The 20975-nt window shown below is 33.6% G+C and overlaps 1 protein-coding gene across 3 annotated transcripts; it reads right to left on the bottom strand.

Moving 5' to 3' along the window:
* Positions 1–15652: 15652 nt before the first annotated feature.
* Positions 15653–19530, bottom strand: LOC127074536 (G-box-binding factor 1). 3 transcript variants are annotated; one of them, XM_051015868.1, is made up of 11 exons: positions 19156–19530; positions 18472–18722; positions 18230–18319; positions 18054–18143; positions 17778–17944; positions 17635–17686; positions 17360–17408; positions 17079–17284; positions 16826–16903; positions 16160–16285; positions 15653–16043 (listed from the first exon to the last, which is right to left on the bottom strand). In XM_051015868.1, exons 2-11 carry the CDS (start codon positions 18583–18585, stop codon positions 15993–15995), a joined length of 1023 nt encoding a protein of 340 aa, XP_050871825.1. In that variant the 5' UTR covers positions 18586–18722; positions 19156–19530; the 3' UTR covers positions 15653–15992. The 3 variants fall into 3 exon arrangements, with proteins under 3 accessions (XP_050871825.1, XP_050871827.1, XP_050871826.1); XM_051015870.1 differs by having other exon boundaries at positions 18472–18661; XM_051015869.1 differs by lacking the exon at positions 19156–19530 and adding an exon at positions 18842–19129.
* Positions 19531–20975: the final 1445 nt, after the last annotated feature.

Here is a 20975-nt window from a genome sequence, read left to right as displayed (position 1 = left end):
ACCTAACTTCTAACTCTAAACACTCTGGTTCAGATAACCCTGACCCAACTTCCCCAAACCATGAAGACCTTCAGGCCACAACTGACTCTGAAAAGACTATTTATGTACCTGAACGATCTAAACCCATATTTGACCCTTTCGAACCTATTCCTGAACCCTTTGAACCTAACCTCACTCTACCTACCTTTGATGAGGCACTAGCTAAGTTCTCAGAGAGTTCAAATTCCAAATTCCAAATTCAAGAAGCTTTCTGACAAATCCAGTGTCAGTGATAATCCTTCTAAAGTAAGGACTCATTGGAATAAGTTCATCAGATGGATAACTTCTGAAGTCTTCAAGATAAAGGGCTCATCTGAACAAGTCAGAAATGACTTTATTAGAGATGCTCAGGAGAAGCTGGAGGCTCGTCTGACAAAGGAAGCTGCTGAGAAGGCAGAAAGGGAAGCTACGGAGAAAGTCGCTGCAAAAGCTGCTGCAAGGGAGGCAGCTGAGAAAGCCGCTACAGAAGCTGCAGCCAGAGTAAAAGCTGAAGCTGAAGCAGCATTAGTCGTTGAAGCTGCTCATAAAGTTGCGGAAGATGCTCAGAAGACAACTGAGGTTGCTCTGACTCAAGGAGAGTCATGAACAACTCACCTTGCTCTTCTTAGTCATCAAGACTCTGGAAGACTTTCAAAAGGAACAATAATTGGTCAGAGCCTGACTCGACAAACAGGGTCAAATCAACTCCAGCATTCAAAGTCTGCTAGTTGAGCTTCTTCAGAGGATGCCTCCTCCTCCAAACCCTTAGACACTCTAGGATTGGTTTTATGTAATTTTTTTCCTAAGTGTTTTTGCCTCCGAGGCTTTATCTTTTGTTTCTTTGTTCACTATGTAAAGCATTTCATTATCAATGAAATTTTTATTACTTACTTTTTGAGTCTGACAAAAAGGGGGAGAATTAAATAGAAGTTTTTTGATGAAGTAATCTATCTAACTCTCAGAAAATGCATTGTTGACAATTTGACATAAAATCATTGCATAGACAGTCATTTTTCAGGATCTATCTGAACCAAGGGAAACTAAATCCTTACCTGAGGAACTACTAAATTAAGTCAAGAAACCTAATAAAATCTGGTAAGGAATTCTCTACCTCAGAAACCCATATCTGATACTAAATATTTTTAAAAAATTATTTTTCAAGTATCAGACTTAGGGGGGGATTGCTAATCTCAGGGGGGGTCACTCTATCTGACTCTGATCATTTTCAATTTAGTATCTCTAAAAAGTGCTTATTGTTTCATCAAAATTCTAAGTTTTGTCATCATCAAAAAGAGGGATAATGTTAGAACAAGATTTTGATTCTGCAATATATCTCTAAGTGTTGATGATAACAAAGAATGAAACAATTTGGTACCCTAATAGTTTCTCTTAAGTGTGCAGGACTCTAATTTAAAATGACATTGATAAGTCATCTTTTGATCTTCAAGAAACGAATATTTAGCATCTGATTAGCCCAGAAAAGCTGAACTAACACAAAGAAAAATCATATCTGAATCTAAATAGAATGCATCTGAGGAGAAATCAACTGAAGAATTTGACTCTGAAGTTCAAGCTCTGAATCTGAAGACACTGCAAGAGATATCTGAAGACTGCAAGAGATATCTGAAGACTGCAAGAAATATCTGAAGACTCTAACTCTGAAGACTCTGATCATGCTCACTCTGATACATGCTCAACATGCCATCATATACCACCTGACCAGAAACTTACGCTGGAAGTATTCAAATTGCAATACAATTCCTTTTAAGGAAACAATGGATTACACGCCAAGACTTCTATGGAAAGGACAAGAAATTTACTACCATTAACTCCCACAACTGGCATGAAATCTCCATTAATTTCCCTCCAACAGTATCATCTCAAATGCTATATAAAGGCCTCCTTACAAGTTGCTAAAGACATCCTTTTTACACAACAACACTCTCATAACCTAAATATTTTCACTATCATTATTGTAAGAAATAGTTTCCATACAAGAGTTGTTGCTCAATATTGTGTGGTTGTGTTTCATCGTTCTTAAAGTATGTTTATACTATTTATCTAGAAGCATCTAGTCAAACACTTGTATTCTTGAAATTGTTGGTAATACCTCAAGTGACTTGTTTAAGTCTATAGACTTGAGAGGGTTAAGAGGTTGTTAAACTCTTAGACGAATTTTATAATCTGTCGAGATTAGTGGATTAAGTCCTTATTGGAGGAGAAATCACCTTGGTCGGGTGGACTGGAGTAGCTTTGAATTTCAAGTGAACCAGGATAAATCCTTTGCGTTGTTAGTATTTATTTTGTGTGTGTAATGTTGCAATAAGTTTTTAATTACTGTGAAAACAATTCAAACCCCCTTTTCTTGTTTTTCTCTACCTTCACATTTTTCCCAATAAACTTCTTGATAAACTTCTTATAAAGAGTTCCTTAAACATCATATCAAATTTCTTAGGGCACTCCTTAGAAGTCATGCTTTGCAGATCTTTTTTTAATTTACAATTTGACTTTTGAAGTTGTAAAACATCCTTGCAAAATAAATTATTTTTTCCTTTGTTACTGATATCTTTTTGGGTCATTTAGGGTTAGTGGTTTTAAAATGTCTTAAGCTATACCCTTTATACCATCTTAAATCATGCATTTTTTCTATTCAAACTCATTATCACTATCGCACCAATAATCTCATAACCATCCTCATTCAATAAAAAATTGAGCAGAATCACCAGTGCTCCTTCTCTCAGAAAAATTCTTATTTAACTGAGCGATTTTATGACAAATAATTTTTTTTACTTTAACTTTTTGAACCCCTTAGGACTTGGATTTGAACTTGAACTTAGACATAGATTCCTTCCCTTTTGATTTCATATATTCTCACTCCCCCTCTTAAAACATTAAGACCTTATGCATTATCATTAACCTTCAACCCTTTATTTTGGTTAACTGTTTAGTTCTAAAAGCAAATTAGACCTCATCCAATAAGATATGTTTTTCTTACCATAAAAAATAACATCCTTAAAATGTTTAAAGCTCTATGTAATAAGCTTAACAAAGGTAGAGTATTTTCATCATCATCAAGTTTCACCTTAATACTTTGTATGTCATCAATATTTATTTTTTTGAAATTTCACCAATTTTTCAACAATGGATTTATTCTCCACCCTCTGAAATGAATATAATTTTCATTTCTGACAAAACCTATGAGACAAAGACTTGATCATACACAATGATACAACCTTGACCCATAATTCTCCTACAACGTATCATCCTTTGTGACTTCCCTTAATACTTTATTTTCTAAGCATAAGATAATCAAATACATGGTCTTATCCATTGTCTCGATCTTCTCTGCTTGTGTCAAACTTGTCGGATCATTGTCTCCCCTTCCAATGCTTTTACACACTTTTATTTAATCAAAATTTCTTGTATCTTTACTTTCCAAATCTAAAATTATTATTTTCAAAAAACTTATTGATGTCCATTTAAAACTCATGGTGGTCATATGTAAACTTATACCCTTTTTCTACGACGAATGCCTCTTGTTTTGAAAATAAAATGCTCAAGAATCCAGCACTCCAAGAAATATGATGTGAGGGACAAATAACAATGAAAATCAATACTAAACAGTTTCAAGCAATTATCAATCTACCAAATAAATATTTATATCTTCTTCTTAATTCAGTGCTTAATGATATTCATATCTTCTTCTTATCCTTTTTGAACATGCCTGTTATGGTTTGGAAGAAGACTGAGGCTTTGCAAAGAAGATTTTGGGGGGAAGGGGTGAAGAATGTATCCAAAATTCCCTAGGTGAACTAGGATGATATTTGTAAGCCTAAAAATAAAGGGAGGGATTAGGAGTGAGGGATCTCCCACAGATTAATTTTTCTCTTCTAGAGAAGTAAAGATGGTTACTTGAAGGGGGTTCAGGACTTTGGAGGGATATTCTGATTGCTAGATATGGTGATATATTTATCTCTTCTTATAATTGAGGTAGGTGTATGGGTTTTCCTACTTCTTCGTCATAATGGAAATAGATATCTCTCATTTGGACAAAAGAGGAATGTAACTCAAACTGGTTTACTAATGGTATTACTAGGAAAATAAGTTCGGGTCTTCAGACTTCCTTTTGGGAGGATCATTTGTTAGGGAACACCCCCTTAAAGTCTAAGTATCCTATTTTGTTCTCCAATTCTCTCCAGTAAATAGGGTTGGTAGGTGAGATATGGGAGGTTACCAATAGGGTCCTGACCTAGGGATTTAGATGGAGGAGATCTTTCTTCCTTAGAGAGTTACCCATTTTTTAGGAGTTGCATGCCTTTCTTAGAGATGTTATCCTTACCCTGTACAAGGATAAATGGATTTGAAATTGTTTTAGTGATAATACTTTCTTAGTGGCTTCTAGTTATCTCGTTCAGGGGGAGAGTTTGACTTCTTATATGGCACCATTTTCGTTTCAAAGTCATATCTTTTCCCTTATTTTGAGTAGTTGGACTTCGTCTAAGATCATGATTTTTTCCTAGCAGTTATTGCAAGATTGATTCCCTTCTAGAGTAAACTTGTTTAGAAGAGAGGTGTTATCAGATTCAAGTAGGTTTTCTTGTCCTTTTAGTGGGTTTCTGACTAAGACTGCTTCTCACCTTTTTATTACTTGTGAGATAGCCTCATCAATGTTGTATAGTGTTTTCAGGTGGTTTGGATGGCAGGTAGTTATTCACCAAGATCTTAGGATGTTATTTGAGTATTTTCTTTTTTAGTAAATATGGCTAAATATAGGGGTAGAACCTTATGGTTTGGCATGTTGTAATCTAGTATATTTGGAAAATCCAAAATGATGTTATCTTTAATGGAGTCACAAATACAACTAAAGAAGGGGGAGAGAAGCGTTTTTTTTTCTTGGAATTGGTTTTTGGGTAGGTAGAGGGAGAAATCTTGTACCTTCACAGATTGGATTCATAACCCTATCATTTTCCTACACCTGTAACATATCGAGTGTTTCCCCTGATTTAGAGCGTATTGGTGGATCTTCGTTTCCCCTAGATTGAGAGTAGCGACATGATTATGTAGCAGTTGTGGTTTTGATTCTTGATGTTTCCCTTGGTTTGAGGCTTCCTATTTTTATTGTGTTTCTTGATTTTTTTCTCTTGTTTCTGGAAACCTCTTGTGGTTTGAGTCATTTCATTATAACTTGATATTATTACGTTATTAATATATTTATTTTGTCATCCAAAAAAAAGTTAAATTTATTTTTTAAAATATTTACTTGACATGTGTTGTGTAGGTGTCGACACCAACACATACAAAACACCAAAGCATGCTTAATCCCATTGATCAACACTTTCTAGGACATGGGCCTATTAACTAATTGTACATAAATTTTGAAAACAATGAAATACTATATTGAGAATTTCTCTTCCCACCCTAGTGAAAAACTAAAATTACCCATTGAATTCGGAAATGTACTTCCAGACTCACCCTAATTCACACATAATCTATTCGTAATTGAACCACACCTAATTTATGACAAAAATTGATACGAAGATGCATTTTTGTATAGATTATGGAAGTGTATTTCCATACACTACTGAAACCAGAAACAAATGCAGAAAAAAAAAAGATAAATTAACATCAATAATTGTTATGACAACATAAAAATGGAACATTACATAGATAATCGTTAACGTAAATCGAACAATACACTTCATTATCAAGTATGACATTTCAACAACTTCATAATATCTTGGTCGATTTCTCAATATTTGCGTCCAGCTCGATCAGATCTTTTGTTTCGTAACAGTGAAATGCACTCCACATAATAGTTAAATATTCATCTATCTTTAGCTCAAACTCGTTGAATTGTTTATTCCCATCGCTTTCAATTGAGAGTGCACGATAATAGAGCTTCACAACTTTTTGATTGTTTGGGTATGAATTCTGTAGTTTTGATTTTAGACCAACAAGATGGGTGATCTCTGAGAACTTAAATTGAAGATGGGGTTTCTCATCATTGAATTAGACAAAATGGAGATATGTATACTGAGACATTTTGTATGTTCTTTGTGTGTGTTCTAACAAGTTTAGTGGAACACATATTTATACAAGTTTTAGATTAATATGGATCTTAGAAACCATATCATGTCTCAGGGGATATTCCTGATACGTACTTCCGGATACACCCTACTATCATTTTCGTACAGATTATAGAAATGCATTTTCGAATAAACCCCTACTATCATTTTTAAAAAAAATTAGGATGTGTCCGAAAATGTATTTTCGGATTCACCGCGCATTATTAAATAATACCTATTATAGAAACAGAACTTCTTATAGCACACAACAATGTTGAAAATTTTGGAAAAACTGAAACATACATTAAAATCCATGAAATTGTATGCATTTGGCATCGTTAATATTAATCCAATGTTACTTACAAAATAATACATTATTGGAGAAAAACTAAAATGAATCAAAACATGTGTGGCTGCCTAAATCTATATTTATGTGTGCTTCTTCCTTTGACTTTTGTTTAATTGATTCTCTTTCAATCTCACTCAACTTGGTGAGTTATTGCATCTTATCCATAACATGATATGGTCAAGCTTCAACTTCCTCTATTGAATGAGTTGTGCATTATGGTGATGTCAGTGGTATAGGGAATCCCGGTTTCAATTAAACTTGAACAAAATGCAGTAATTTAGAAAGCCACCTAATACATGAAATTTGGTCATTTGAGTTTTTATGTGGGCCACTCCGAAATGGAAGAATGTTTCTGAGAACCCGTATCTTTTCAGATCAATACACATCCTATTATATGCACTTGTTATAAGATGACTCATTTCAGGGAAGCACATCCATTTTTTCTCTGGTGCCGAACCACTAACACAAGGATTCATGAATTGTATCAAAATGTTTTTTCCCGTATAACATTGTGTATGATTCTTTATGCGTCTTCAACTCTTTGATAAGTTGGCAGTGGACAAGTGTATGATTCTCTTTTCCTTTATCGAGTAAAGCTGAAACAGATTCTTAATCGCAGTTACCGTCACCCTCAATATTAACAATACATTCAATGTATTTGTGCATAAAAAACAGCATCTATTTGATGTATTGAACTTTTGGTAAAGGTGATGTAGGAGATGGTTTGCTAATGCCATCTCCTTTAGAAACACATTTTTGATATTTTGAAGTTAGAGAATCCATAATAACTTTGTTAACATGTCAAAATATGAAGGAGACAGTATCAATGAATTGTCACTCAGTGTTGGTTTGACCTTCTTAAGAGCACCTTTTATTTTTATCGATTTAGACAGTGGTTTCAAATTTTTGGTTTCTGGATAAGCAATCTTCCTCATTTGCTCTTTGATGTGGAATTTCATGTTGTCGGCTTTGAAAAATATCTTTTGTATCACTTCTCATTCGGTCAAGATAAATATATTCGATTTACCATCCTTCATCACACCATTGTCATCAAACTTGGTCACTTTCCAGTGAGTGCAAACCTCATCCATTCGTATTGAAATTAAACAAGCACGTGGGAGACCGTATGTCTTCCTAAGTGCACAACCACACATTGAGCTATCGAAACCTACTTTCTCATCTTGTTTGGCTTTATAAAAAATAAAATTCAATCTTGTTCGAGATATGTTATCGACCAACTGTGAATAAAGATTGTTGTCTCTGAATCTGTGTTCTAACACTATATGGTGCGCCCAAATGATGTATGTATCTCATTATACTGATTTTGGATAATTTAATTTAGAGAGTCCCAATCTCTACACAAATCACTTTTACTATTTTCTAGCCATATCTTTATACATGGGCAGATTCAACTCGGTTAACTATTGTATTTCCAAAGTGTCTAACTTGATCGATCCAAACACAAATAATTTTCTACTTCACCTGGTCTAGAATTGTACTTTCAACATTGTAAGACCCTAATTTTGACCCTAAGATCCGTCATGGCATCATAACATTGCTCTTTGCATTTGCCTCAATGATCATTAGCATCTTGGCTCCTTAACCCTTGGGTTGGGACTTGTGTGAGTTGGTTTGAGACCACCAAGCATGCTTGAATTGTATATTATTTATTTTCTCATTTTTTTTACTAACCAAAAGCACAAAAATATGTCACTAACTTTGTTTGTTTTGAAGCTCAAGCCGTCATGTGATTCAAGGCTCCTAGGAGGCCCCTATACTCATTGAAGTGGCCAGATGAAGTTGAAAGCAAGCATGACAGTGGTTCCCAAAGATCTCAACCATCATATATGCCTCCCAAGGATCTCAATTTGTCAGTTTGGTCAAGATAAACCAAAGGGCTTGAGGATTGTTTCCCAAGGAAACCCTAATTCAGTTGTGCATTGACTATGCCTTGCTCATGAAGCAACCTCAACCCATGATCAAATAAAATCAAGGGAAGTTCTTTAATTCATCATTTTATGCATATATGAGCTCATTTGAGTTTCCTCAATCATTTATTCATCAAGATTTGAAGTTTGGACTTGAGAAGTTGATCAGTCAAATCATCTGACTATTTTGAAATCCACTGAGATCTAACTTTTGATGTGTTTGTCAAATGAAGATGACCCCAAGAGAAAAAATGTTCTTAAGAACCATATGAACAACTTTCATGTTTATCAAAAATCTATTTGAAACTTGTAAGGTCATCATTCATTTCAAAACATTATAGGTCATTTTGACTGAAACCCTAATTTTAGGTCAACTTCCCAATGACCTAACTCATTCATATTTCATGATTTTGAGGTGGTACCAAGTGAATTGGAAATTTTAAGATGTTTAATTCAATTATTATGTTAGACAAAATTTCATAATCCTAAAAGAAACACATGTGATAATACAAAACATTATAGGTCACTTTGGACCAAAGTCATTGAAATGTGAAAAAGTCCAACTTCAAGTGCCCATAACTTTCTCATCCAAAATCCAAATGATGCAAACTTTAAGTCCAAATTTATTGTATTGAAAAGATATACAACTTTTTTGTTGAAGGTTTTGTCATTTGAGGCTTGCATCATTGAAACAGAAGGGCTTGAAGTTGGTCCATTTTGGCAAAATTTCCAAATACATGTTTTATACATTGAACTTCATGGCCAGTTTTCAATATTTTCCCAACTCCAAATGGATTTTGGTTCAACATAACATTTGTTCCTCATGTCAAGACCTTTCCAACCATTACCCACATGCCTATGTTTCAATTTTGCAAGTGGCATTTTCGAAGAGGAGAAGTTTTGGTTTCAGTTATGCATAACATGATAAAACTCCATGCACAAGCTGATATCATGAAATCTGCACGTCCATTTCCATTTGGTTGATGATTAGCAGCCAATTGCAATTGCTTTTAGGCCTCCCATGCGCCTGTACAGGCCCATGCATGGAGGACCCAACTTCACATGCACACGAGTTTCTTCATGCATTGCATCACCCTTGCCTATAAATAGAATGCCTTGCACACTTCAAACTTCAACCTAAAGGCGCCTGAAGTTCTGCACAAGTGAAATCCTAACCCTCATTCAAAGGAATTTTGATTTTTCTCTCAACTTTTCAAGTTCAATTTTCAACTTCATTAGTTGATCTTTGAACTTCAATTCCTGAGCCTTGCTTCCTTGCTACCTCAAGACCAAGCTGCATCAAAGAATTGGATCAGATCGTGCCATTGAAAGCTGCACTTCAAAGGTTTCTATTCAAACTGTTTTCCTTCGAAACTCCTTGGATATTGATCATTTTTTGTATTGGTTGGTACCTCTAAAATCCTCATGTGAGAGGCAATTGATTTGTGCTTTTAATTTTATGAATTGAGCAAACTCAGATTGAACACCTCATTTTTCTATCTCAGATTTCTCCTTCTATGAGAGTCTAGAGTAGAAACTAAGGTTATAGGGGTGATGTACATCACCCCAGCTTTTGAATGATGTATGGATCGTGTATTATGGTGAAGGTTTGAAAACCTGCAACTCTGGCCGAAACAGTGAGTCTCACCGAAGAAGACGGTGGTTTCCACCACCGTCCCCACGTGGATGAGTTCCTGGCCATTGGATCCGTTGCTTCTGATCTAATCTAGACTCTTGGTTTGGTTGACTTCATTTAATGCCATGTGTGATGCTATTGACTAGAGTGTACCATGCGCGCGCGTTTCCCAACCTTTAGATGCGTCACGTCAATTAATGAACCAAGATCCAAGCGCTGTGGATTTTTGCTATTTTCTGAATTTTCATTTTATTTTCTTTTATTCCATTTTATTTTAAAAATTCATAACTTCTTTATTTGGAATCACAAAAATATGGGACTAATTGCAAAAAAAATCTCTTGAATTCTAGTTTCTAAAAATGATTTTTCATTATTTTTGTGATTCCATTTAATATTTTTTGTGAATTATTTCTTTTCTGGTTATTTTTAATTCATTTAAAATACTTTTCAATATTAAAAAATACCAAAAATATTTTCTTAACATCTTTGAATGATGATGAATCTATGAAAAATATTCTCATCAATTTCTTAATTGATTTGAGATTTATTTGAGATTTTAGTTCAATTATGTTATTTTTCTTCATTTTTAATTGTTTAAAATTAGTTTTTGTTTTCAAAAAAATGATGAAAATTTTTGTCAAACCTTGTTTGACCATGTTAGACTTATGATGATCCAATTGGACTTTTCCAAGTTGATTTGAATTGGATTTGAAGTTTGACCTTTATTTGTTCATTTTAATTCAAGTATTATTTTAATTCCAAAAATTACCAAAAATATTTTTATTGTTTCTTGACTTCTAAGCTCCATCTCACTTTTGTTTACCATTGATTGATGTTGATTCCATTCATGTTTGATCAATGTGTGTTGGTTATGTCATTTGAATTTCAATTATGTACATCCCATTTCTTCTTCTTCTTCTTTTTTCTTTTTGATCAATGAGTTAATGATTGGTGGTTAGCCTTGACATATGAGGGGCTTAACCTTCTTTTATCCGAATCAAATTCATCTTGATCAAAGATCAAGTGAATTGCTTTGCATTAGAGATAGGTTGCTTCTTGGTCAAGCAAAAAACCTAAATCCATACAAGATCATTCTTCTTTCCTTTTGGCATGGCAAGTTGTAGGAGCTTGGCTTACTAGTCATGGTCTCTAACTTGTGTTTGTTTGCCTATAGTTTTATTGACTGGCCTCAGATAGGTGTGACTACTACATTAGTCCACTTACGATTGCTTAACATAGCGCTAAATTGACTTATGGCACACTAACACTAACTACTAATTACTAACTTTTAATTCAAGCATTTAATTCTTGCAATTTACTTTAATGCAATTTAATTTCATGCTTATTAATTCATTTATCTTTGCCCTTTGCTCACTTGAGCTCATGTTTATGCTTATGCCATTTGCCTTTTGCTCACTTGAGCATATTATTGTGTATATACTATTGTCTTGTGCTTGTTTTTGTTTTTGTTTGTGTGAACCCAATGCAAATGGAGAAAGGACTTAGATTTAGGACCTTATCTATGCTAAATGGAGTTTCAAGAGCAACTAGGCCTCATGCCTTTAGAATGCTAAATATGTTGAAGAGCAACTAGGCCCCATGCCTTTAGAATGCTTAATATCTAAGATGACATTGAAAGGACCCCTAATTCTAAACTCACTCTTGTCCATTCTTTTATTGCATTGTGGAACTTTTTGATTTGTGTGTTCTTGTGTGATAGGGATCCCAAACTTGAGCTACTTAGAAAGACAATTGTCATGAGCATCCAAGATAAGAGATACAAAAGCCAATTGGAAGATTCCTAGGAGCTTGATTGATTATTTTCTTGATTGCTTGAGTCATTTGCTTATTGCTTGCCAAATCCAAAGGAATGGAGCAACTTGGATCATCTTTATGATCTCAAGAAGGGAACTCCAAGTGGTTTTATTTCTCTTCCCTCATCTTTGCATGTTTAGGATCTAGCCCTTCTCTTCTTCTCTCCACTCTAACCCAAGCCAAACTTTTTGTGCAAACATTAACATTGTTTTCAAAATTAGAAACCTAGGCATTATGCCTTTGATTTTTCAAAATCTTTTCATAATACTTATTTTGAATTGAATCTTAAGTCAACTTTGACCTTATTTTGTGAATACTTTTCATTTGTAAATACAACTCACTCAATTGTTTTTGTGGTTCCAATGACCATGTGTGTTAAAGCTTTTCATAAACACTAGCTATTAGGTTTGAGTTATCCTAGAGGTTGATATAATACTCACATGTATCCTTAGTGATGGACTATAAGTCTTCCATGCTTATTATAGGGTTAACCCCTCACTAGCATGTTGAAGTTTTCCTCACATGGTGGATTTGTGGTTTTAGGTTGAGTTTTCTCCCTTTGATAACAAAAGACCTTAAGGCTTTTGACCAATCAATTCACCAACTTATTTTGAGATTTTTACCCCGAACTACGAGGTTTTGATCCTACCTTTTTAAGATGGTACGTAGGCAATATGTTTATCCATTCAAACACAAAATTGTAAATAACTTGTATATTCTTTTCTCATCTCCCCAATCATGTTTGCACAAATATTTTTTCACAAATACCAACCTACCTTACAACATTTGTAAAAAGGGATCCCTTAGAGTACTAAGGATGTTTTGGGTGCTTAAAACCTTCCCATTGCATAACCAACCCCCTTACCCAGATCTCTGACATTTTTATTAGTTTTTGACTTGATAAAACTTCTCGGTTTTTGTTCGCTTTCTAACCTTTCCTTTGGATAAATAGAAGTGCGGTGGCGACTCGAATTGTATGATTTACTTTTGATTTAGTCAATAAATCTAAAGGTAACGAATACCCCGCTACAAACATATTTCAAGAAATCTGAATATTTCTCACACATCTTCCTGAAAAGTATAACAAAATCGTCATACAACTCTTTCGTAGAAGAATTTATTATGGAATTCCAGGCATCCAATATTCTTTCCCATATCACTCTAACTTTGACCATTTTTCCATCTTCACCCTTTATTTGTTTGGTCCCTATTGCTCGCTTAAGTCTACTTCTCACATTCTTTGTGATGTGATACCTGCAAAGTAATGTGTATGAAGTAGGAAACACATTTTCAATTTAATTCATCAATGTGGTATCATAATCGGTGACAATGACATTCAGCATGTTTTCTTTGTCCTTCAACATTGTCCGACACACTTCTAAAGCCCCAGTAACATTGTCCTCTTTTTCACTTTCCAAAAATACGAACCTAATGGAATAAGTCTTTTCCGTAGAAGTAACACCAATAATTTCCGATAGTGGATGTTTGTACTTGTTGTCTTATACATTGAATCAATAGTGAGTACATTAGAAAATTTTGAATAACTTTATGGAATCAGGATGAGTCCAAAATACATCTCGAATGTTTCTCCATCTCGCACACTCGGTACCTAGATACATAATGATTATCATCCAAAAGTTTCAACAATTGTTGCATTTCATCTTTATCCCCTCTTATCACCTTTTTGCTTCGAGTATGAATATTGTATACTTGCTTGATATTTGAGATATTTCCGAGTCTTTTACGTTTCAAAGTTGCAAGTATGTTTTTAGGATGCACCATATTCAATGTCATGTCAGAAACGATTTCCTTCTCTTAAAGCATAAGACGGCATGCAATGGGATGTTCGACTAACTTATGACACATGTCATGATTATGTGTGCCACAAATCACATTAAGTCTCCATTTATTATTTGACAAAAGATAACCACGCAACTTAAATTGACACTCACATTTTTTCGAATCGGTGTCATCTCGTTTCAACTTCTAAATATGAGTTATGTACTTGTCACTTCTTTTGCATCTAAGTGGCACAAATGTTAGTCTTCTATTTAAACCACTATTTGAAATTCTGATTACAACATATGATCATGAACAAGAAACTCTTGTTCATTTGTAAATTGATTGCCAATATCTATCTTGACATCAACAAGTTTGGCATCCATAGACACAATAGGTTTGAAAACAACATCAGGATGCACCATATCTAAGGAAAATATCAACAAAAAATATTCCAAAAAAAAACTATCCAAATTGAGCTCTAAACTATAAATGTATTTCCAGACATAACGTTCATTTTTTCAACTTTTTTTATTCCTTTTGATGTGAAAAAATATAGAAATGTTATTTTGAAATGGAAACTTTGATGTGTGGAAGATTTTGATATTATTTGCACAAAAATGATATTTTTTTTATTATGAGTGAGTCAAACATACAAGATCCTGATATATTAAAAAATTTCACTTGACAAATTCACAAATATACTTTTGAATTTGTCACTGAGTTTTTCTGAACTAAATTTCGAAGAAAAAAAAAAAGAAATGTCTCATTTAAAACATATTTTAGTGTGAATGAGTATGTGTGAAAATACACTTTCGAATTCGTAAAAATATTTTTAGATTTTTATAGGATGGTTATCCATCACTTGAGGTGAAAGAAGAAATCCTCTACTATATTAATATGAAAAGCTGCACCATCACAGAACTGGAAAATAAATCCCCACTACCAACTTCTCAAAATCCATGAACAATTGTAAACTTTAAAAATCGTCTTCAACCGATACGTTCCCGGTACAGATACTAATACCAATACGAAATACAACATTTTCAAAACATAAAGATTTCAAAAATAAAGATATGAGAATGCTAATAAAGAATAAGGATTTTCTATAAAATTTATGAGAAAAGAAGTAAATTGTTTGAGTTCACAACAAAAACATCAATAACAAATACAAAAAAATAGTTTTAAAATACAATAAAAAAATTAAAATACATAAATATTCTATTAATAAATGAGAATAAATTTTTTACTCAAAATAAAATAATTTTAAAAAATAGATTACCACGAATATCTTGTGTACCCTATACTCAATATAAATGCGTACCTATGAAGTCCGGACTCGGACACGGGACACGACACGGATACGAGGACCCTACTAATGTAAAAATTATAGGACACGGACACGACTATATACTTTTTATATATTAATATAATAATGTAATTTATGGATAAAATTTGTAAAGAACTTAAAATGAGAAGCAAAATTTATGTTTATTTAAGATAAAACAATATGGTGTACAAAGACGAAAATAATCGAAGAAGATAAAAGAATTTTATGGACACAAAAGCAATGACATAAAAAAATAAGGAATCCTAATTGTGTTCCTAATTGTGTTGTTTTTATAGTAAAGAAGTGGAATATGAAAGCTAAAAAACCTATTTATTTTATAAATTTAAAAAAAAAAACTGAATAGGGCTTTTTTTTAACAAAAACTTCTGAAATTTTCTAAATTGGACTGTGTCCTTTATTTGAAATAAAACGTCGTATCCGTGTGTGCGGCAATTAACTTCAAAAACGTATCTGATACGTGTCGTACGCGTGTCGGTGTCGGACACGGCGACATGCTATGTAAATGGCATGTTGGAGCTTCATATATGCGTACCACTATTTTAGAAGTTTAGAAGTTCCCATGCCCAAATTCTATGGATATGTTTGGATCGGTGATATATGAAAAAGAAAATAGTAAAGTTATATTTTAGAAAACAGAAGTTATCCTATGTTATTCCATTCCACCCTAATTACAAACAATCCAAACATACCCTAAAGTAGTGAAAGTCAAAATAATTGGAAAGTTGAAGCTAGATTCTCAACATCAGTCACAAAACTAAACTCTAAACACAAGTATTTCAGTAGCTACATATTATATTCTCCAGCATAGACACAAATTACAACAAATTACGTGTAAATTATAAGAGCAATTACAGTTAAAAGGTTAATGGTATAAAAATTATAAGTTAAACAATGAGAAAGAAGAAAAGAAAAAACATTATATCCTATTCTCAATTAGAGACCAGTTCCCTGATTAGAAAATTCCAGCTGCAGATTTGTCTTAATCAAGGAGTCAATCAATTTTTGCTATTCCCACCAAAGATCACACTGTGGAAATGTTCTTCTGGTTCACTCATTCAAGGTTAGCAACTATTTCTGGCCCACACAACCGTTCCAACTCTTCCTGTTTCGAGCAATTGTTTCAGATAATAAAACTTAAGATTGTGAGTTTTGATCTACACAGATACCTCTGGAAAAATGTGTATCCGTCGTGAATGTAGAATGGTAAGAGAAACATACCTTGATAGAATTGTTTTCAGATGTAAGCTTTTCGCATTCTTCAGAAAGTTTCTGAAGCTCGTCTCTGAGAGTTCGATTCTCACCTCCCAGCGCCTCCACCCTCTTTTGTAGCTCTTCACATTCAGCCTAGTTGGTATAAGAAATGCAAAACAAATCATTTTTCTCTCGAGTAAAAGGTAGTATTGAATATAGAAAAAGACAACCTTATGTAACTAGTTATGTTGGTTACATAGTTTAGGTAACAAATAATCTCGTATTGTGGATTAATGTCTAATCACAGACCATTTAAATATAAATCCTCTATAGCCGTCCAACTTGCCCAGCCAAATCTCAGCCGTTGGATCAACGCTGCAGTTTGATACAATAGCTGAGATTTGTTTTGACTTGTTGAACGATCGTAAAAGATTTGAGTTGCTATCTTATCAACTCTCCTTGTTTGTCTTATATATTTTTGTTCCAGAATCCCAAACCACCAATAAAATATTGAATAATATAACTCGTACTCGGCGTTAAATAGAAACATTATCTTTGATAGAACATTATGGCGCAATCTGTTCCATGTAGCCAACCCCATTTAGTGGAATAAGGTTTGATTATTGTTGTATAATTGTACTCGACTGTAAAAAAAAGTATTTAAGCAAACCCCTCAAGTGAACATAAACTTACCTGCTTGCGCAGTCTAGACCTCCTCGCCGACTCCCGATTCGACTGTTTTCTCTTCTGCCTTTTCAGCTCCCGGTCATCCTATCAATATCAGAGACATTAGAAGGTCAGAGGAAGTTATACAAAGGTAAGGAAAAGACGGGTGAAGATCTAACATAAGAACGTAACGTCAAGAATAAGAAAATAAATATCTGTCTGTAGGAACAAGCATAAGATGGAAAAATGTTGACCCAAAAAACAATTATGGGACCCGTACTTGTTGCATCCATTGTTCACCATGTCCACCGGCTCCATGAGCACCAGATTGACTGTGTCGCATTTTTGCGGCTTCAGCACTAGCAGAAGATGCATTCCATAAGTCCATTCCCATATTAAGATTAGTTGCAGGCATCGAGACAACAGGGTTTCCAGTAACCGGTGATTGAGAAATGGGTCCGGCAGTATTGTTCTGTGCGTTGGCTCCTGAAGTTCATGAGAAAACTAATTCGTTTAAATGAGCGAAAAAACATATAATAATTGTTTGCAAGTGACACATACCGTCAACAAGCATCAGGTCAAAGCCTCCCTTCTTGTTTCTAGCCGATTCCTACAAAAAGATAGAAGTCATCGAACAACAAATAAATACCGAAACAAAGACTTATGTAGCACCTGACATGACACCGATAAACGTGATTACAATCAATTATACAAAATAAAAACATCAAGTTACTAGTTGTGTTGATGTTTCGGTGCTTCATAGATATCAAAAAGATTGTTATTTAATAAAAGAAAGTAAGAGAACATGCAACAATGATAATCTGTATTACATATACCTGTTGGTTTTCATCACTAGCATTTGATGAACCCTCTGAACCACTTTCACCACTGTTTAATGATATAGAAATTCATATTAAGAAAGAGAATTGAAGAGTAAAAATCTCAAAACATTCTCAAACTAACGAGCGGTCAGCCAAACCTTTGTGAAAAGCCATCATTGCCTGAACCCGAGCCCGCCTTTCCACTCTCTCCTGCTTTGGCACATGCATTTGCAGAATTTCCCTTTGATTTTTTCGATGAATCCTTATCCTTTCCATCCGGTCCCTTCCCTTCAAACTCCGTAGTTTGGTGCATAGCACTCGGAGTCTAGAAAAACGATAAAATGAAGGAAACATAGTGATGTAGCAAAGAAGTTTCCTGGTAAAATGCGAGTACATCCTATATAGGAATTAAGAGATACAAGAAAATGACTTACCACTACCATGCTAGGATGAGCATAGATACTCCCAGGAGGGTACATAGCTGGATACGGGACCGGAGTACCATATGGCGCCATTAAAGGATGCTGAAAATATCAACAAAATTGTGCATGAGAAGATTATCCGACATAGAGTGGAATTGCATACATCCCAAAGGATAAGCAACATTTACCTGGCCTCCCCACATATACGGATGCGGGGTCGGTGAAGCCACAGTCGAGGCATAATAAGGAGGCGGAGCAGCTCCAGGATTATAGTAGGCCTAAATAAGAAGCTAATCATTAGTTCCAGGTATACGAACCGTTTGAATTGACTTATCTGAACTTAACTAGTAACATAAGCACTTGCGAGACTGTTTGGAAAAGAGCTTATTTCGAAGAGCTTATGATAAAAATCTATCATATGTTCCAGTACCTGCATGGAGTTTGACCAATCTGGATACGATGGCGGTACAGTTGGTACCGGTACCTCTTGAGTTGAAGTAGATAATTTAGAAGGCTTAGTTGTGCTATCCTCCTTAGTCCCCATAAAATCAGTTTAAAAACACAGCTCAATGCTCGAAACGGCACGAAACGGAAAAGACCGAATGATCAAGTATCGATATCTGTTGAGGTTTTAAGATCAACTTGAACAGCTACTAGTGGAAAAAAATCACATACTGAATACTGAAATGCAAATTATAAGCCATTAAGAACACTCAAATCAAATAACAACAACTACAAAATTTAATGCAAAATAATAAACTAAATGATTCTTCTATACATTATCCACATAAGATACTAACCTCCTATTAAACTATGTTACCAAATCAACCCAAAAACCTACTTTAATCCAATACTACATCAAGATAAATCTTGATAAATTAAACCTAACCTAAACTAATCATAATTAAGAACTAGCAAGTCTTCCTCCTACACTCAAAAGCCAACCAAAATTACTTTCCTCACAAAGTAATTATCACAAACTTTAAATTACTCAAATTTTTGTAATATTTAATCATTCATTTAACTATTCTTTTTTCCTTTTCTAGCATGGATCTTGCAGAAATTGGTATTAAGTAATTAAATAAAAAATTATGAAGAAAAAAAAAGGAGTAACCTGTTTTCATGGCGTTGAGAAAAAAGAGATGAGGTGGAATTCCAAGTTGGATGAGACAAAGTCTAGAATACTACACCACTCTTCTATGGTTTGGTTTGTTGTTGTACTTGTATTGTATTGTAGTGTGTGTAGCTACCAAATTCAAACCAAACTGTTCTTGTTTTTGTGTTTAAGGTAAAAAAAGTGAAGTAATAGTAGTAAATGTTTGGTTATGGATTATGTGTTGTGGTTGAAATGTGGAAGTCGAAAGGTTTGAAACCAAAGATAGGAGTGATTGTAAAGGAAAGAAAAAGAGGGAGAGTGTGTGTGAGTTGGATTGGGATTAGGGGTTGTGAGGTGACACGTGCGAAAGAATAGGGTTACAGCTGTGGCCTGTCGATGTCTCACTGGATTAGGTTTGAGACAATTTATGTTACAAGATGACTCATTTGACAACTATGTGCCTTTGTGGATAACCTTATTTAATATTATACTTTTTTTGGTTTTTTATTTAATAAAATTATGCTTTTAGACATAACTTGTCATGTAAGACATAAACTAAAAAAAATGTAAAAGTAAAAAAAAAAAAAAAAAATTGAATAAAAAATAGATTTTAAAAAAATATAAAATTTATTTATTTAATATATAAGTGACATGTGTCTTTAATATATATCACAACAAAAATAATTATTTAGTTGAATTTTTGTTTTAAAAATTCATTCATAGTATGTCCTAATTAAGTTACCACATCTTCCTTGGTTAAACAAAGTACGATGAAGCAAGATTTGGTACATCAAAGTATGGGTTGACTTGTAAGTAATAAAAATAAGTCAAAGTTATATTAGATTTTTTTAAATAGAAAACGCTTATGCCTTTTGAAACCTATTTCGTTAAAAAAATGCTAGGCCATATTTTATAAAAAATATTTTAAATTTATAAAATTGACCTATTTAAATAAATATAAATAAATTATTATTATTATTATATTGTATTTTGTATAAAAAAATAAGTACACAAAAAATCATATAAAAAATGTCATATATTGTTTTCATAAGTCTTCAAAAATAAATAGTCTTACAAAATCTATGTTAGTAAGTCAATGCAAACAAATATTTAATATTAATGTAATTTTATTTGTTAGTCTGTTTAAGCATTAGATGAATTTCTTATTTATATATTATTATGGACCGACAAAGGCCCAATGAAGGAAGACACATTTATTATTCTAAAAACAAGGTTCAATGACTAATTAACTTTGACATGAAATTATGTTTGATTGGTAATAAGATATTACACACGGTGACAATGTGAGCAAGTAAAAGCAAAAAGCAAATAAGAAAAATAAATAACACATGTAATTATTAACTCAGTTCGGTGCAATGTTACCAACGTTTGGAGGGCATCAGCCCAATGAAAGAAAATTCACTAATAAATAGTTAATAGTATACGACGATCTCATCTGAGCTCTCTCAATCCAGTGCCCTTTCTTAATATTAACCATGAATATCGATTCAGGCTCCCCTAAATATGAGATCCTTCTCACTTTCACTCAAATACTCTCTCAAATACTTGCAAGATTACGATTATATGTGGCATGATAGATCACAATTGCAATCAAATGCTTTATGCTTCTAACTTAAGAAAGATATCCAAGAATAGAGTATTACAAACAAAACACAAAAGATTAAATGGAAACAAGAAAATGACAAACCAAAATTTTCAAGGTTTGAGTCTTCAAATAAGGAGAATCATCTCCTTAAATAGAATTCGAAAAGCCTAGTAGAGTTTTGACACAAACCGACTTATTTTCAAAAAGCGCAAGATGAATCTTTCTTTTTTAA

The sequence above is a fragment of the Lathyrus oleraceus genome, chromosome 4 (genome assembly GCF_024323335.1).
Source record: "Lathyrus oleraceus cultivar Zhongwan6 chromosome 4, CAAS_Psat_ZW6_1.0, whole genome shotgun sequence".
In the NCBI taxonomy this organism is placed as follows: domain Eukaryota; kingdom Viridiplantae; phylum Streptophyta; class Magnoliopsida; order Fabales; family Fabaceae; genus Lathyrus; species Lathyrus oleraceus.
This window is presented reverse-complemented; position numbering and strand designations above follow the sequence as displayed.